The sequence below is a fragment of the Theobroma umbraticum genome, unplaced genomic scaffold (genome assembly GCF_002168275.2).
Source record: "Theobroma umbraticum cultivar Fairchild unplaced genomic scaffold, ASM216827v3 scaffold_44.0, whole genome shotgun sequence".
Taxonomy (NCBI): domain Eukaryota; kingdom Viridiplantae; phylum Streptophyta; class Magnoliopsida; order Malvales; family Malvaceae; genus Theobroma; species Theobroma umbraticum.
The window spans coordinates 851845-868999 of NW_018397255.1; the positions used below are offsets into that span (position 1 = coordinate 851845).

The following is a 17155-nucleotide window of genomic DNA, read 5'->3' on the forward strand; positions in this document are numbered from 1 at the left end:
TATCTTATAAGAAAATGTCTTCTTGCACTTAATAAGCATGTTTTTTAGATTAGAAATATAGACTCGTAGTAAGTGATATCAAAACTTCTCCGACTTTTGATTGATGTGGATAGATCTTAATTGAAGTGGGTCACTTGCCAATATGTTATGATGCATACCAATCTACTAAATGTTATTCGTTTTGATCTACTAGATTTCACATCATGATACATATTAATTTGCAAAATATTATCCGTTTTGATCTATTAGACCTCACGTCTTATAATATGAGTCAATCTGCAAAGTATTATCTGCTTTATCTATTAGACCTCATATCTTATAGTGCAAGTTAACATGACCACGGCACAATGCAACAAGACCTATATGAAGTTAACCCATGAACATCCCTTCGACTTCTACACATGCATGAATCGAATTTAGTTTTCCTATCAACTTATAATCAAATTAATTCCCATTGCTCAAATGATAAATGAACCTAATTTAAAAACAACTTGTCTCGTGTTAATTTAAAACAAGTTGATTTAAATTAAATTAATTACATTTTAATTTATTTTTGGAGCTTGTGAGCAAAAATGAATTTCTTTAATGTAACATTATTAAATACATGCCAAGTGAATCAAGCTTGAACTTAAAGTTTGAGCTCGAATGAACTGAATTGAATCTTTAACTTCTATGTACAAAACATAAGTATTGTCTCTGTTTGTCCAAGCAAACCTGCTCTAAAGCTTGTAATTAATTTGTTCAACTTAACTGATTTCATCCTTATCTAGCTAGTTCATCCTTAATGAGTATGTATTGTATAGTCACCCTCACTTCATCAAGGTGAAGCAAGGAAATAAATAACTACGGTCATCAAGAAAAGCGCTAACATAATTATCGAAGGTTCATTGAACATTGCATGCGTTTACATGTCTCTTTCTTGACGTTATTGATTTAATTTATAATTTGAATAATTATCATAATTATGTTAACAGGAAGGAATCTGAATGTAATTTCCATTGTTTCGTTTACCCTGGAAGATGTTTTTCACTGCATCCTCTTTAATCTGTTTAGGGTAATGACACAAAGGCATGTGCATGGGACACTGTTTACGTGCAAAGCAAAAATTGTTCAAAAGTTATCTGCAGGAAAGTTCCTGTGAAAAGCTGTGTCCGCGGAAGGTAATGATGCACACTATAAGGATTGCCTGCATAATGGAAAGATGCAATTACCTGCAGAAACCAGAGTAAATAATAAGTAATTATCCAGAGAAAGCCTGAAATTTTATATTGAAATATGCCAGGATATGTAGAAACAAAAGGGTTATCATGGACATACAGGATTCATCAGTACAGTAAATGAACGAAAAGCATCGATTCATGCGGTGCACCAGCACCACCAAGGACCTTATGCACGTACGTTTATCTCCAAGCGGAGACCAATCCCATTATTTGTCCAAGAATTGATGGAAATTACTTGCCTGACCTAATCCGATTGAAGTGTTGCTTTGCCAGCATACAAAATCGAAACCATATGCATGTATACCCCAGTTCGGCAGTTTTGGTGGATGCTGTCTTTCACTTTAAAGCATTAGCAGCGAGAACTAGTATATTCTGGTCCCCTACAAAGAGAGCCTGACTGACATCTGAGAAAAGTTGTCAGGGGGTTTCTTACAACCCAAAAAAAGGGTAATGCAATGCAACGATTGCAGCCGATGACCATGGGCCAAAAGCACTTCGAAGGAAGGATACAATCCCAGGCATTGTTTGCTCTGCAATGTGCATATATATCCAGCCTCTCACAGTGGTTGAAACTAGACTGTTTAATCAAGAGATTACTGGATACATTTACCACTTTTACTCAATGATGGTCAAGAAATATATGTAACATTTGCTTTTCCTGTCAGAAAGTTGCAAATCTCTGCAAATTATCCAAGGGGTAAAGAATGTCTTAACAAAGATCTTAAGAATGATACTTAAGGTATAGGGAGTCTAGATATTCTAGATAAGTGACATCGAAACCGATATTCAAGCAATTTTCATTGGATCACTTATCCCCAAACTAGATTCAAAAACAAGTAACACCCTTCTTTCCCAGCTCTGGAAATTCTTGAATTTTGCATAACACAACTCGTAATTCTACTATCTGTGCAGATCCAGCCAAAAAGGCAACTAAATCGGACAGTCATCAAAGGGTGTTTGGTCTAGTGGTATGATTCTCGCTTCGGGTGCGAGAGGTCGCGAGTTCGATTCTCGCAACACCCCCATTCTTGCTGTGGTTTGTTTTATTTTAGTAGCCCTGGTACTGATCGGATCCCAGCACTTATCCAACTGAAAAAAGGGCACAAGAAACTTTGTACTCTAGAAAAAGTAAAGACCCTTTTTGAGTTTTGACCTTATTCATACTTTTCCAAAGTGTGCAGGCATGTGTATATATATGTAATCATTGGTTGATTGTCTGAATAAATTAGTTTATAGTAATCATTGGTTGATTGTCTGAATAAATTAGTTTATCTGTTAAGAGATCCTTATCCTTTATCCTAATCTACTTGTCCTCTATGAACTTATAGCTTCCTCAGAAGAATCTGAATTCTGCAACCCACATTATGTATTTCTCTGTATAAGCTACACTCTGGGCTTTGCAGTTAGAAGTATATTTGCTAAAGATGAAGAGAAATTCTTTCCCTGGATGCCCTTTTTATAATTTATTGGTCAAATGACATAAATTTCTGGAAAAAACATCAAATGGGGTAGGGGGTCAGATCTAACACCTAATGTTTTACTAGGAAAATAAATGAAGAACAGCACCTGTTATTTCAAGTCAGGGAAATTTTTGGCAAGGGCTGTTCAGGCTGTGGTCCTGTAATTGGGAGCATTTTTGAAAATTAATCAGGCAGTATCTCAGTTTCCCTTCCGCTTCCCTCTTGAAGCAACCATGGATTTGAGTGCCTCCGTCAGGAATCCTTTCATAAATGAAAAGCTAATCTCACTGTCTTATCTGCGTTAGAAGACAAAATTTTGACAATTGTGTCTTTGATTAGACTATTTTGTTCAAGTCTTAGGATCTGTCCGTTGCTCCTTTCGTAAGGACTCAAGTGTCTGTAGTAAATGATTCTACCTGCTCAGAATAAATAAAGTCTTCAGTGGGAGCTGTAGCCGTTAGAAAACAGCCTCGTTATTCCATCCCTGGCCATAGAAAACTAGTATGAGATACAAAATGACAGGAGTTACTCGACACTAAATTTGAACTTTCCAAAGATAGCTTTCTAGCTTTCTCTAAATTCCCTGTAGATATACAAATAGTATATCTTCTGAAATTTGGTGAGTAGTGAGAAAAGGGCGGGGGGAAATGGAGTTTGAGTGATGGGATCTTGCAACTTTTTTATGTTATAGAGTAGGGATGGACCATTTACATTTTGGGTCCTGATATTCTTTCTTCATTCCTAAGAAAAGAAATGAAAAATTGGGTAGAAAGCACATACATAGCCTTTAAGACCAAATAGTTCTATTGTAAATTGAAATTCCTGGCAAAGACCACATTATTTTCCATTCATGAACATACAATTACATGAACAGAGAATTGCAACTTATCATGTGAATAACAATGGATAAATGCTGAGAACAATTCAAAAAAGAAAAAGGAATTCTAAAATGATATTCTTTGTTGAAAATACTATTAATGTTTACAAGGAGGAAGGGGAGCACCACACAAGCCAGGATTATCCATAAATGCAGATGCAGGGATTGTGGCTTTATGTGGAGGAATCTTGCCACTTAATTGATTATCCGAGACATCAAATTCCTTGAGGTCTTTCAAATTGAGCACCTTCCCTGGGATGGAGCCACTCAACTTGTTCCTTGAAAGCAAAATTGTGGTCAATTTCGTGGCATCACCAAGCTCCACCGGTATCTTCCCTGAAAGCCCATTGCTTACCAGCTTCAGGATTTGCAGCTCAGTCAATTTCCCTAAGGATTTTGGTATTGATCCTTTTAGCGGATTGAATGAGAGAACAAGTGATGTTATAGAGTTCATTGCAGGTCTCTCTACGATGGATTCACTGATAGGACCAGTGAACGTGTTGTCAGAAAGATCAATTGAGTTAAAATGGCCTAAAGGATCAACAGTTTCTTTCAAGAAAATTGTATCCAGGTGACCAGAGAACTTGTTTGAATGGAGATCAAGATCCATTAGACGCCTAAGATTCTTGAATTCAGCTGGGATCGATGAGTGAAGACCATTGTTTGATAAATTGAGAAACGAAAGGCCGGTCATGTTACCAATCCAAGATGGTAGTTTCCCCGTCAATGCATTGCCTGATAAATCTAGAGTGGAAATGGATGTAGAAGATAACCACCTTGGAAGTGATCCTCTAATCCCAGTTTTGGCTAATATGAGCCGAAAAAGTTTCAATTTAGAGAACCACTTTGGTATGCTATTTAGTCCCAGAGGATTAAATGACAGATCCAATGTCTGTAAGTTCTGTAATTTGACCAGCTGAGAAGGAAGTTGACCAGAGAGATTGTTTCTTGATAAATCTAGTGTTTGAAGGTTTTGCAAATTACCGAAACTTGAAGGAATCTTGCCTGTGAAACGGTTGTTGGAGAGGTATATTTCAGTAAGAGTGACAAGATGTCCGATTGTAGCCGGTAGTTTCCCGGTGACCTTGTTGTTCTCAAGAATTAGCCTCTGAATATTTGGGAGCTCACCAATGGATGGGGGCAAACTTCCTGTCAGCTTGTTTTCTGATATGCGGCAAAACTGCAGAGAGATAAGGCCCGAAATTGAAGAAGGAATAAGTCCTGTAATCTGGTTCCGATTGAGATCTAGGAGTTCTAATGCTGAAAGTCCACCAATGGATTTTCGGAATGCTTCCTGTTATCTGATTTTCAGATAAGTCAAGAGATTTGAGGTTCTTAAGCTTGCCAATAGTTGTAGGCAAACTACCAGAAAGTTTGTTTCCGTGAATATCAAGCTTTGCCAACAAAACCAACTTGCCAATTGTTGCAGGTACTGATCCTGCCAATCGGTTTCCTGAAAGACCCAGTTCGGTCAGTGATTTTAAGGATCCAATGACAGGTGAAGGTATAACACCAGAAATCTTGTTGTTGCTAAGATAAAGCTTTTCCAGCCGAGAGAAGTGCTTGAATGTCACTGGTATCGACCCTGTCAGCTGGTTTGAATCGAGAAAAAGAAGAGTAAGATGCGATAACTTGCCTAATTCTGGTGGCATTGGTCCTTTCAAGTTTTTGAGATTGCTAAGGTCAAGAACTTGAAGAAACGATAGGTTTCCAGGGAAGGAGATAAAGTTCCTCATGAACGTATCCACAATGATCACTGTCCCAACAAGGCCTTGACGTGTGACATTGACCCCCGCCTGCAGCAGAATTGCAAGCGACCCCTTTCCAGGAGGTGCAGCAATCAGAGGAAGGTACCCATGATTGCAACAGTTCTGAAGGGTCAGCTGTGATGCTGCGCTTGAATCCAAGCAAAGCTTCTCTGTCCACTTCATGGCACGCCTCACAGGCAGGTGGTGAGATTGAGAAGGACAGTGAGAATAAGAGCAAAAGATGCAGAGAAAAGATGTTATGAACTGAAATCTCCATTGATGGTTTTGAGATCAAAGACCTGAAGGTCCAAGCTTATATTTTTTGACTGTGAGGCAAGTAGGCAGAATTGACGCGATGTTGAGAACAGTGCCGTCATGTGATTAATGCGTATTTTCGTGAAGGAATATTAACGGGATATCAGTCCCCCTGGTCAACAATCATGCCGTTACCAAACCTCATGGATTCATGGGCATATCAACCCAATTGCATCTCACAACACTGTAACCGTTTTAAAATTCCTTGCATTGAATTCCTGGCCAACCTGGAAGACGCGGCTGCTTAGGTTATAGACTCACCAAAATAGCTTGTCTATTTTATAAACTGAAGCATGATGAACAACAGCTTAGCTTCGCTTTTGAACGAAGGGTGTTGGAAAAAAACGATTGCAGCGTTTAGCATGAGGTGAATGGGCTGGTTCTGTGGGCAGATATGAGACAAGCTTGATCCCCCTTGTTAGGCTCAGCCCACTTGTCAAATGAATAGGTAATACGATTTTCAATGGAAGTGGGACCTCAATATCCTGAAAAGCATCTGTGGCCTGGATTATAGAAACTTGGTAATTTAGTTTTTATGGCCATGCTGATGAATCTCATGAAGTAAGGCAGTTTACAAGGAAGAACATTAAAATTGCAGCATGTTTAACATAGTAAATAGTCACATTATAACGTCCCAAAACTTACAAAATTGATAAAGTACAAGTAAACCCATACTTTTCGCAGGCTTCAACATGGGATAATGGTATTGTCTAAGCTAAAAGTACTGTTGGTCAAGCTGATTTGTCCCTAATTCCGTCTGATGTGATGTTCAACAAAGGTAATGAGAAACTCCTTCTGGAGACAAGCGGGGATAGCTCAGTTGGGAGAGCGTCAGACTGAAGATCTGAAGGTCGCGTGTTCGATCCACGCTCACCGCAAAATTACAATAATTTTGTATCTTGATTGAGAAACACTTTTGTACACCTTTTAGTTATGTAATTTCATCTGCTGCAAACCACATTAATTACAGATTTTGTATCTTGATTGAGAAACACTTTTGTACACCTTTTAGTTATGTAATTTCACCTGCTGCAATCCCCTTTTGTACTCGTTTCAGTTTTGTAATTCCATCTGCTGCAAACTATTAAATGTTTTTAGGGAGGAAAAAGAAGAAATTCTATGTCTGGACAGGTATTCTGGACTCGGCTTACTGCTTTAGTTCTTTGGGTCATTCATTTCCCTAAACAAAATCCAACACTGTGGCAAAGAAAGTCTCTTGTCCATAGTAAATGTTTATTTGGGCAAATGAATGGGTTTCCAGAAAGGGGAACTTCCTCTTGTTTTCGTGATCCAAGCCAGATTTGTGGCACTAAGCACATGGATGCAATGGTGCAATACTTTGGGTCTTTACCAATGCCATCCAAGCCACAAAATGGTGCAATACGGCCTCTCATTTGGGCCCAAAGTGGGGACCGAGCTGAGCCTAAAAGGACAAGCAGGACCCAAGCTCTGTTTTTCATGCGCGTACACCCCACGTCCCATAACACCAGGTGGGCAAAACATACATTTGTCAGAGAATAGACATAAAAAATCTAGTACATCTTATTTTGATTTTGATTTTGATTTTGATCATGTTTTGTTTTAGAACCTTTCACTCCCATGATTGCTAAGTCCATTAAGTTAAAAAGAAATTTTGGGCTTCCCACCAAGAAACTGAAACTAACAGAAAAGAATTGTGGAAGGAGATAACCCAAAAGGAACAAAATGAGGGAGAATGTATTCTACTAAAAAACATTGCTGTAATTAATTGCATAGTAATTCAAGGGATTACAGGGCTAAATCTCTTACATTCCATTAAAGATTTCTGGTCAGCTCCTTGGCAGAAAAAGAAACGCAGCGGACACCTTATCAAGCAGTTGTCAGCAAGACTGACATTTGCAGTATCTGGCTTGAGAAACAGCAAGGGCCCCGGAATTGGTCCGAACAAGTAGTTCCCTCCAAGCAAAAGCCTTGCAAAAGGGGCAATTCCGGATCCAGGCAGGATCGTTTTCAATGCGTACTGGGCTGGGATCATACCCGAGAACTTATTGTTTTCTAGGGACAAAGCTGACAGCTTTGGCAATAGTGGCAAGAAATGAGGTAACCAGCCTTGGAGCTCGTTGTTGCTCAAATCAACGGCAATGAGCTCACTTTTGGTTCCTAAATTAGAGGGAGATTGTACAGACGTAAAGGAGTTGAATGCGAGAGTGAGTTGTTGGAGAGATGGGTGGTTAAAAAGGAAATAAGGGACTGAATCGGTGAGTTTGTTGCCACTCAGGTCCAATACTTGCAAAAAGCTCAGATATTTGAGACTTTGAGGGATGGTGCCTTCAATCTTGTTGTTTCTCATGGAGATTTGGACCAGTGAAGGAGGGAACGTCGTAGGGAGATACCCAGAAATGGCATTGTTGCTTGCATCAAGAAAATAAAGGTTCTTGAGTGAACCCAGCTCGGGCAACGCACCAGAGATGTTGTTTGTTTGAATTTCGAGCCTTTTCAAGCTAGCAAGACCATTGAAAGTCGTAGAAATAGGTCCTTGAAGGTTGTTGTTATCGAGGTACAGTTCTTCAAGGCTCGACAACGACCCAATCGAGGCAGGTATCTCACCGGATAATGTGTTCCTCGAAAGACCGAGTCGAGTTAACCGAGGCAGGTTGGAGAGTGACCCTGGAATCCACCCGGAGAAGAAATTGTTTGACAGGTCAAGGATTTGTAAATAAGGGAGGTTCCAGGAAGCAGAAGAGAGAGAACCAGCGTACCCAGCTGAGTCAAGACTAACTTCCGTAACTCGGCTTAACCCAGAAACCGTAAGGTCGCACCTGAAACCACAGGTGAAACGTTCACTGAAGAGGCTGTCGCACGGGTCTGCTGTAAAGTCCCACGAACTCAAGCAAGAACCAGGACTCACCGAGTTAGGGTCGACTCCATTTTTCAGTTGTTCCAACGCCTGTATATCTCCCCAGTACGTCTTGGACTCTGCCCCCGGTAAAAGTCTAGTAACAACAACCAACATAACAAGCGAAGAAGCAAAGAATTTAAAAGCACCCATTTCTTTTTTTAACTAAGGAATTCAAAGGGCAGTTCAGCTGGTGAGTGAGGAAGAATAAGATAAAAGGAAGCCTGGATAGTTACAGAGATTAATCACGAAAGAGCTTGAAATACCGAGTTAATCAGGGCCGTCCATTTAGAAAGAGAAAAACTGTGGCAGAGAGAAGAGAGTAGAGCAGAAAGCAGGAAGACAAGTGGGAGATGGGCGTTCGAGTACGTTTCTGCCACTTTGAGGGGTGAGAGAATAGAGAAATAGAGATCTTTCTGCGAGTGGATTCACGGGCAACTGTCAGAATGCTCTGTTATGCCCGTATTTAAATTTGGATCATTTGAATGTTTTGGTAAGAGAGAGAGGAAGCTTTCATTTTCATGTTTTTGTTCTCAGCTTGTAGTTGTCGACACCTTGAATGATTACACTGTGACGTTTGGTGCCAGATTTGAGCCGTCTTATTACTCGTTAATTTTCTTCTAGTGCCTATGCTATTGAATTCCAAACCAAATACGGTAAGAGAAATTTCTTGATTTTATTAATACAGGTATTGAACATTCTGATAAGTTAGTTTTGGGGGAAAAAAAACATAATTATTGTAACAAAATGGTATCAAGATTAATTTGAATCAATTTCGAGAGCATACCAGGTTTGATAAAGTAATATCAAAATAATTTCGGATTCGATTCCCCTATTGCGTCAAGCACTGCAACAAATAGAATAATCAGGGTGACTCGATTCACAATAAAGATATTATGAATTGAGAGAGAATATGTTGGAAAATTCTATAGTTGATACGAGAAAAGAGTCTCTCACTTTTAAACACAAATATTACACATCTTAATAAATTAATTTTTAAAGAGAAAATGTTAATCTCGTCACATATAAACTTAACACAATTTTTTATTATAATTATCAAGAAAAGAATACGACGAAACTAACGAAAGAAATTAAAGAAAATCGATGTTAATTCCGTGAGTTGATTATTATTATTATTATCACTTTAGACTTGACTGTCGAATGTACGGATGGAAGTCTTTTTTTTTTTTCTGCCGCATTGCATTCATAGCTATAAGAAAATAGAAAAACATGACACTAATAAATAGAGAAATCTTTCTGTGGCATGGTCTGATCTTCAAACCTTTATTCAGTGCATGCTGCCAAGTACATGAAGAACAAAAGATTATCAACTTTTCCTCTTTTCTTTTTCTTTTTTTCTAAAAAAAAAAAAATTGGTGGAGGAACATGGCTCATGGTGAGTGGCAATGTGTAACTTCCAGATTCATTATCACTACCCCAGGAATTTAATGAGTAATAACTTCTGTTCAGAATTTGTGCTTCACTTTAGCTTAACATTGGGGCACTACTTGCAAGGAATGTCGTCCTCTTCCCTAGCTCCGACACAAAAAAAAAAGAAAGGCCCCCAATGCCTTTAATTGACAGGAAAAGCTACATACTCAAAAATAGTTAAAATCAATACTAAAAAGAAGTTTCTAATTAGTTTGATATATCTTAAAATCAAAGAAAAATTATGCTGTTCACTACGAAAGCAAAAAATTAGTCTATGGAATCAAAAGCCAAGTGCCAACCCATGTTGGCATCTAGTTGATGCTCCTGTTAGGACTTTCCTAGTTGGTGGGTGTCTGGTCCACTGGGTTAAAAACTGATTACAGCTAACCAGGTAAAGCCTTGCCATTTCCAGAATGTAGATTCTTCCATTAGGCATTAGGTACACCCAACACATTTGCCAGACTGTTGGTTCTCAACGAATTTCTAAAGGCTTTCATTGCTAGGTTGCTTTGCTAGGTGATCTTACTTTCTTGATTTTGGGTCCAATTATTAAACAGAAAAAGCTCACCAAGTCAATGATTAAGTAGACACGTACCATTTAGAGATTTGCCAAACTTTCTCGCTTTTGGAGGGGCGAGCAAGTAATTCTGTTGCATCTAATAGCCCAAGAATGTACGAGGCTGCCAGATCAGAGAAACTCTCGAAAATGGTGGGCCAACTTCTTATTTACAATTCATGCAAAGAAGTCAGTAACGAGTAATTTTGATTTCACCTTTGGTAGAAAAATTAGTGCAATGAAAACTTCAAAGTACAACGCAAGTAAAAGTTTAGGAACAACAACAAAGATGTAAGGTAGATCATATGCAGAGAACAAGGAATCGCTGGCTCTGGACCAGGATTCAGACAAGGAAGGACTCGATGCATGGAGTACGATCCCCATGTCACCCAAACAGAATAATGATCGCAACAGCCACAACATTTTTTGCTCAATTTCGCTGCCTTAAACTGTAGTCAACTTTGAGAAACATTAAACATCAATTTCTATTTCTTTAAAGGTGAATGATAGTGGGAAGAGAATAGATTGTAATCAGGCATAACTACTTAATAAAAAATTCTTTGATTTATTTTTCCCTCTACTTTAAAAGTGAGGAATCAACTACTATTTTTATATACATAAGGTCAGCAGCGTATATAACAGTAAAACCTGAAATGTAATTATCTGGACATATGCTCCTATCATTAAGGGTAAGCCTTGAATACTATTTTAATTATAGAAAACAAAATTAACTTACAAAAGGAGGTAGGGTGTTTTAAAAGGTACCCTTGAGAAGATCTTCCTATTCATGCAGTACCCTCTTCGGCTCCTGACCATTCAAAAGGGGTTTTCTTTTCTTGGTTTTTCTGGGAGTTTTTTGCTAGATACCGCTTCACAGAATTATGGTTTGTTTCAAAGACAAAAGCCATATCCCTAATCTGCCAAAAAAGGAAAAAGAAAAAGAACATGTCAACTAGCTCTGCCAGTGTACATCATATAGGTGCAATCTGTTATGATCATCAAATAGAATTCAAGAGCGCAAAAAAGCTGGACAACTGAAATAGTATGGAATTGGAAGGGGCCCACCCACAAGGATATCACCCATTTCAAATGCGAAGACACCTACCTCAATCAAACTACTTGAACCAAGACCCATCAGCTGTCCAGTAGAAACTTCTTTCCCATTTAAAAATATTGAACTCTTGCCAAGATTCTTCAAAGAGAAGGAACCATCTTCCTCCATTTTTATAAGTGCCTAGTAGAAATGACGAGAATAATTATTCTCATGTACATCTGATAGCAGTATATGAGCAAACGAATCTAAAAAGGATATCTTAAAAGCAGTAAATTTAGTAGTTTATCCTTCTAACTTTGATTTTATGCTGCCTTAAAGCATGCCTCTGTTATTTCAACGTATGGATTTAATTCTAAAGGTTTCCACTGATAAATCCAATTCTAATAATATGATACAACACAGAAGGTCACCCGATACCATCCTTTCTTAAAAGAGTTAAAAGAGTGAGTGCCTGTAGCATTCTAGTGGCCTTCTACTTCTGGAGTAATAGTGATCGTGCTATCTCTCCCTCTCCAAGTGCTAATCATTTTCTTTGGTCATTTCCACTGCAAGGACAATTGACCTCATAACACAATACAGAACCTACCTTGAAAAGATAACCACATCAATGTCATAACGTAACTTGTGCTCTTCTGTTCATAGATTAGTTCTAACAAAAGGGGAAATATTTGCAACTAATAACAAATGCAAGTATCCAAAACAGCTGACCACAACCTTTTGACAGGTGGTCAGGACCCCTTGAGGGGTGAAAAGCCGCAGGCCTAAGGTTCAATTTTCCTCACCCTCCTCTGGGTACTGTCCTCAAGACAGACAAACAGCCAAAAAAATGCAAAGTAACTGTATCAAGGAAATCAAAATACCCCACCTGTCGTCTAGATATCTTGTTGGCACGCCCTTCTCTTCCTAAATCAATATCAACATCCACATCCATGGTTGCCCTGCCAAGTATAACCTGCAAAGCAGGGAGTGCTTGCACTAGAAAAACAATCTTACATGTCTCAAGCCAAGAAATCAGTGCCAAACTAGGCAACACAAAATCAATACATATAAAGCGCCACCTATAATTTCTATGCAGTGCAAACTTCTGCACCTTCATGCATTGAACTATAAAAAGGAAAAGGAAAAACATATGCATATTCACCACCAATCTAACCAAAAATTAGAGTGATAAAATCAAGGGAAACACCAAAGAGTTTAGGCAAAGGAATTGAGAAGACAAAAGTCCATTTAGGTATCATTCCCAACAAAATAATAAAATCTTCTCCAGAAATGAGAAGGAAAAAGTCAATTACCAGCATACTGTGGTGTAAAATAATGCAATAAAAAATCAAGCATAGCTAAAATAGCGTACCTCAGTTTGCTTAATGTAGTGTTTCATATGATGGCCATAGAAGACAGCAAGTGCTCCTCGAGATGCAATAGCTCTTTGCATAGCAGACCGAGCACACTGTTCCAACCTAATGATTGTCCTCTTGGCATGCTCATCTTGATATCTAGAGACTAGAGATTCATAGAAAACTAATCAACATGTGCAAACAATTTTTCAAGTGAATAGCACACAGATTAATTTTCACTCTGCTCATATTGGTTAAACCATAATTAAACCATTGTTAATGCAAATTGAACTTCATACCTTCTCTACTAATGCAAGAGTCAGAATCATTGGGACATAAATCCATATCAAGTATCTGAAAGTGAACATCAAAAGATTGTTATTTAAATGCCCAGAGATAATGAATACTGATGACAACAAAAGGAAAAAATTCCCTCTAATGAACATAATTGTCAAGATTTACCATGGCTTCAACATCTGAAAAGTTAGGAACATCATCATCGCTTTCATATTCTACCCGATCAGATGTTGACAGGTTTGCTTCAGGTTCCAAAACAGTATCTACAATGGAACTGGATTCTGTATATAGCGGCATATCTTTGTAATTGCATTCATGTGATGGCTCTTCCTTAGCTGCACCATCTGCAACAAAATTGGGAAACGCTTGTGCTGATTTGTACCTACATGGGTCGACCAGGGAATTTTGACCATCATGAATCTCAGATTTGACACCCTCACCAGATTCTGACAAAACATCTAGTCCTACCATCTTGGGAGCAGTAAAACATTGAGCAAGGTTATCTTCTGTCTTTATGAAGCTCAGTTCTTCTTTATTATCCTTTGGATTTGCAAAGGATGAAGCCTGGTCACCACCCACCTTTTGACATTTTTCCGTTACAGATAAAGCAAAAGCTTTACCAAAGAGAACATCATCATTGCATGGGATTTCAGGGTCCTCACTGTTCAACATGCAGCAAATCACTTCAACATTAAGTTCAGGAGAATGAGGATTTGACATCGATGTAGATGAAGGCAAATTGATTTCCGGACAGGATATATCTAGCTGCTCACCCTGTCCAGAATGTGACAGTTGATCAGGAATTTCATCCAACTTTGCAGGACAGGCAGCTTCTGATATACCAGGACACATATCTGCAACTAATGTCTCCGGTTCTTTAGTCTTTGATGCATCATCTTCATGAACATCATTAGGAGAATTCAACAAAAGCGAATTCACACTATCATAACAAGATCTATCCATTGTGTCACCATCAAAGTTTAACAGAGCATCTGTATCTGCTAAATCTCCACCAGAGATAGCAGAAGAATTATTCATTTCATAGCCATCTTTTAACATAAGATCTGAAGGAACAGTATCATATCCAGATGAGCATACTTTCTTACCATCCACATCTTCAGGATGCACAATAGTACTTTCTGCACCCTGGCCTTTATCTCCGGGGCCACCATTTATAGGCATTACAGCTGCTGGAACATCTTCCATTGGTTCCCACAGGGGCATATCTGGCTGTGGTGATGAATATCCCATTGAGTAAGGCTTGATTCCCTCAACATTGGAGGGATGTCCAAATTCAACTGAAACCTCACCAATGACATGAGGAGACCCCTTACGCACATCATTCTGTTCAAGATTCTCAACCTTTCCACTAAAGCAATCCTTCTCCAGAGTTACTTTCAAATCATCCTCTTGTGATCCATCATGCACGCAATGCACCCCCAACTCAGAGAATCCAAATTGGCTTTGGATAAAACCCTTGCCGGGTCCTACAGCCTCCTCACAGTAGCCTCTATTATCGACGCAATCATTACCATTTGGTGATCCAAGAAAACTAACATCACTTGAGTTAGTTACAAGTTGGTTACAGGCTCTCTTCCTCATAGCATAATACAATCTTCTAACACTTTCCAATTTTCGTTTAGCACTTCCATTTTCGACAGAATTATCAAATTTACTCGACTTCGAATACAAATTAGGAGCAGATAATTCAACCTCAATCATTCGAGCAGATGCTTGAGCAGAAATAACAGGATCATAAAGTAAAGAACGCCATCGATCTTGCAATTCTCTAACCGTAAACTTTCGTGAAAATCGAACCGCACCTTTAGCTAGTGCTTCCAATGAAGCACCGGACTGTAATTACCAAATTTAGAATATAAATTAAAAAAAATCAGAAAATCATTAATTAGCAGTAACCTTAGGTTTTTTTTCTTCCTTTTAAGGTTGTAAAAAATAGGAAAATTTAAATAAGATTGAATCATGGGAAAAATTGAGTTAAAAATAAGAACACAGAGCTTACCTCAACGGCGTTCTTTAATAAGAGATCGTCTTCAGGGACCCAAGAAGAAGGAACTGAAGCAGCCAGAGCTGACATGGAAATTGAATTTTTGAATTTCTTTTTTGGAGTGGTTGGATTTACGAAAATGGAAACGAATTTAGATATTTTAAAAAGAAAATTAAAAGATTTAACGGTTAACGGTTTAGTTTTTGTTTGGATTGTTCAATTGAGGGATCCGCCATGGAAGCGAGGTTTGAATTTTCCTTTTTTTTTTTTTTTGGGTGTGTACGAAGAGGGAACTTGAGAAAGCTCCTTCGCTCTCTTCAGTCTGAGAAACGGACGAATCCCACGAAATGCTTTCAAAACCGCGGTGGTCGCGGGGAACGCTGTCGCGCACGCGCTTGTGAAATTACAATCAGGGCCCTCGAGAAAAGTGTGATTCCGTTTAAATACTTTGGGCTCAGTCCCAATCTTAATTGGGCCAGTTTGATCCACATCTCAAGAACTTTTCTGGACTTAGATCTAGATTTTTAAATTCGAACAACTTTATACCTAGGTCATGAGATCATTTTTTTTTTCAAAAAAGTTAATAAATAAAAGTATGTAACACTCATGCTTATAAACTTAGAACTCCTCCCTTATCTATTCATATGGGATTTCACAACATTTTCTCTATTTGAATTCACGAGTTCTCGTACTGATTCGAGTTATCTTTATTTTATATATTAGAATATTTGAAATGATAACTGAGTCGAGGTTGGATTTGATTTGATATTTCTTTGTCAAGAGGTAATCACCTTTTTGCCTAAAAGCTAACTTATTGAGGTATATAGCTTTACGTTTGTAAGTCCAAAGTCCTTCCCTTACCTATCCGGTATGCACTTTTGCAATACTTATGTTGTCACAGAAAAAAATCTTTTTTTTTTTTCAAAATGTTTATTATTTTTCTATACATAATAAAACTTGATATATGAATTTAAATTAAAAATAAATTAATAAATTAATTATAGTTCTTTGGCCAAGTTTAATTTTTTTTTTTTTTTTGTAGTTATGTTTAATATTTTGATTATATTGCACATCCATGTATAATGCAGTTACACTAAGGTGCTGATTTGCAAGGGGTAAAAAGGAGAAATCACTATTACTACAAAGAGTTACAACTAGACCTGTCAATATGGGCCGGCCGGGCCCAACCCGACCCTAGCCCTTATGGGCTGAAAAATATGAGCAGGGTCGAGCCAGCCCATATTTTATATGGGCTACAAAATATTCAACCCAGTCCACCCCTTGTTAACCCATGGGCCGGGCCAAGCTAGCTCATTTTTTTCAAAAAAAATTATTTCTACTACTCATCAATACAAGTACTCAACTATACTATGATTTAATCCATAAATTAAATAATAAAAACATATTACAATAATATAAATTACATCAAAATAAATAAGTAAATACATTACATCAAATATAAATAAAATTTCAAATTTTTAATATTATCCCACCCCTTGTTAGCCTATGGGTTGGGTTGGGCCAGCCCATTTTTATTTTTTTTTTAAAAATTAATTTTTATAATTTTACTTGATAAATTTTTTATTAATAAAATTGTTTTATGCTTTAATTCATAAATTGAATAATAAAAACATGTTACAAATAAATAAATTACACAAAATATAAAATAAATAAATAAATTACATAATAAAGTTTAAATCTTTAACACAAACTACTATCTTATAAACATAAGTATATAACCAAATAATAAAAATTTCAAGACTCATTTATATCCTCCTCAATCTTCATTCTCAAGTAAAACATTTAAATCTTATTTAGATAGCAATGATGTCTCAAGGTCTAAATTATTATCAATTTATCATCTAATATTCATTATCATAAAAGAAAAAAAGATAATAAGTTTTAATTTAAATTAAAATTTTTAATTTGGCAAGTGAAGATTAAAGACATTGAAATATATAAAATAAACAATACTATTGGTAA

General features: G+C 37.5%; 3 protein-coding genes and 2 non-coding genes across 5 annotated transcripts; 2 read left to right on the top strand and 3 right to left on the bottom strand.

The window, feature by feature from the left end:
- Positions 1–2171: 2171 nt before the first annotated feature.
- On the top strand, positions 2172–2243 carry TRNAP-CGG (transfer RNA proline (anticodon CGG)). The gene has a single exon. It is a non-coding gene; the product is annotated as a tRNA-Pro (tRNA).
- Positions 2244–3508: 1265 nt separating this feature from the next.
- On the bottom strand, positions 3509–5582 carry LOC110409413 (uncharacterized). The gene is given in 3 exon segments (XM_021418748.1): positions 3509–4839; positions 4841–5353; positions 5355–5582. Coding segments are annotated over 3 exon segments (1926 nt in total). The 3' UTR covers positions 3509–3654.
- An 843-nt stretch (positions 5583–6425) lies between these two features.
- On the top strand, positions 6426–6498 carry TRNAF-GAA (transfer RNA phenylalanine (anticodon GAA)). The gene has a single exon. It is a non-coding gene; the product is annotated as a tRNA-Phe (tRNA).
- A 761-nt stretch (positions 6499–7259) lies between these two features.
- On the bottom strand, positions 7260–10874 carry LOC110429221 (uncharacterized). The gene has a single exon (XM_021445142.2). The coding sequence runs from the start codon at positions 8646–8648 to the stop codon at positions 7380–7382; it is 1269 nt and encodes a 422-aa protein (XP_021300817.1). The 5' UTR covers positions 8649–10874; the 3' UTR covers positions 7260–7379.
- Positions 10875–11027: 153 nt separating this feature from the next.
- On the bottom strand, positions 11028–15502 carry LOC110429218 (uncharacterized). Its single transcript, XM_021445140.2, is given in 8 exon segments — positions 11028–11299; positions 11301–11399; positions 11588–11716; positions 12402–12488; positions 12888–13036; positions 13170–13224; positions 13333–15021; positions 15188–15502. Coding segments are annotated over 8 exon segments (2319 nt in total). The 5' UTR covers positions 15263–15502; the 3' UTR covers positions 11028–11263.
- Positions 15503–17155: the final 1653 nt, after the last annotated feature.

What these genes read in the sequence shown, in the direction of transcription:
- LOC110429221 (XM_021445142.2), bottom strand. Translation starts at nt 8,648, where the DNA reads ATGGGTGCTTTTAAATTCTTTGCTTCTTCGCTTGTTATGTTGGTTGTT.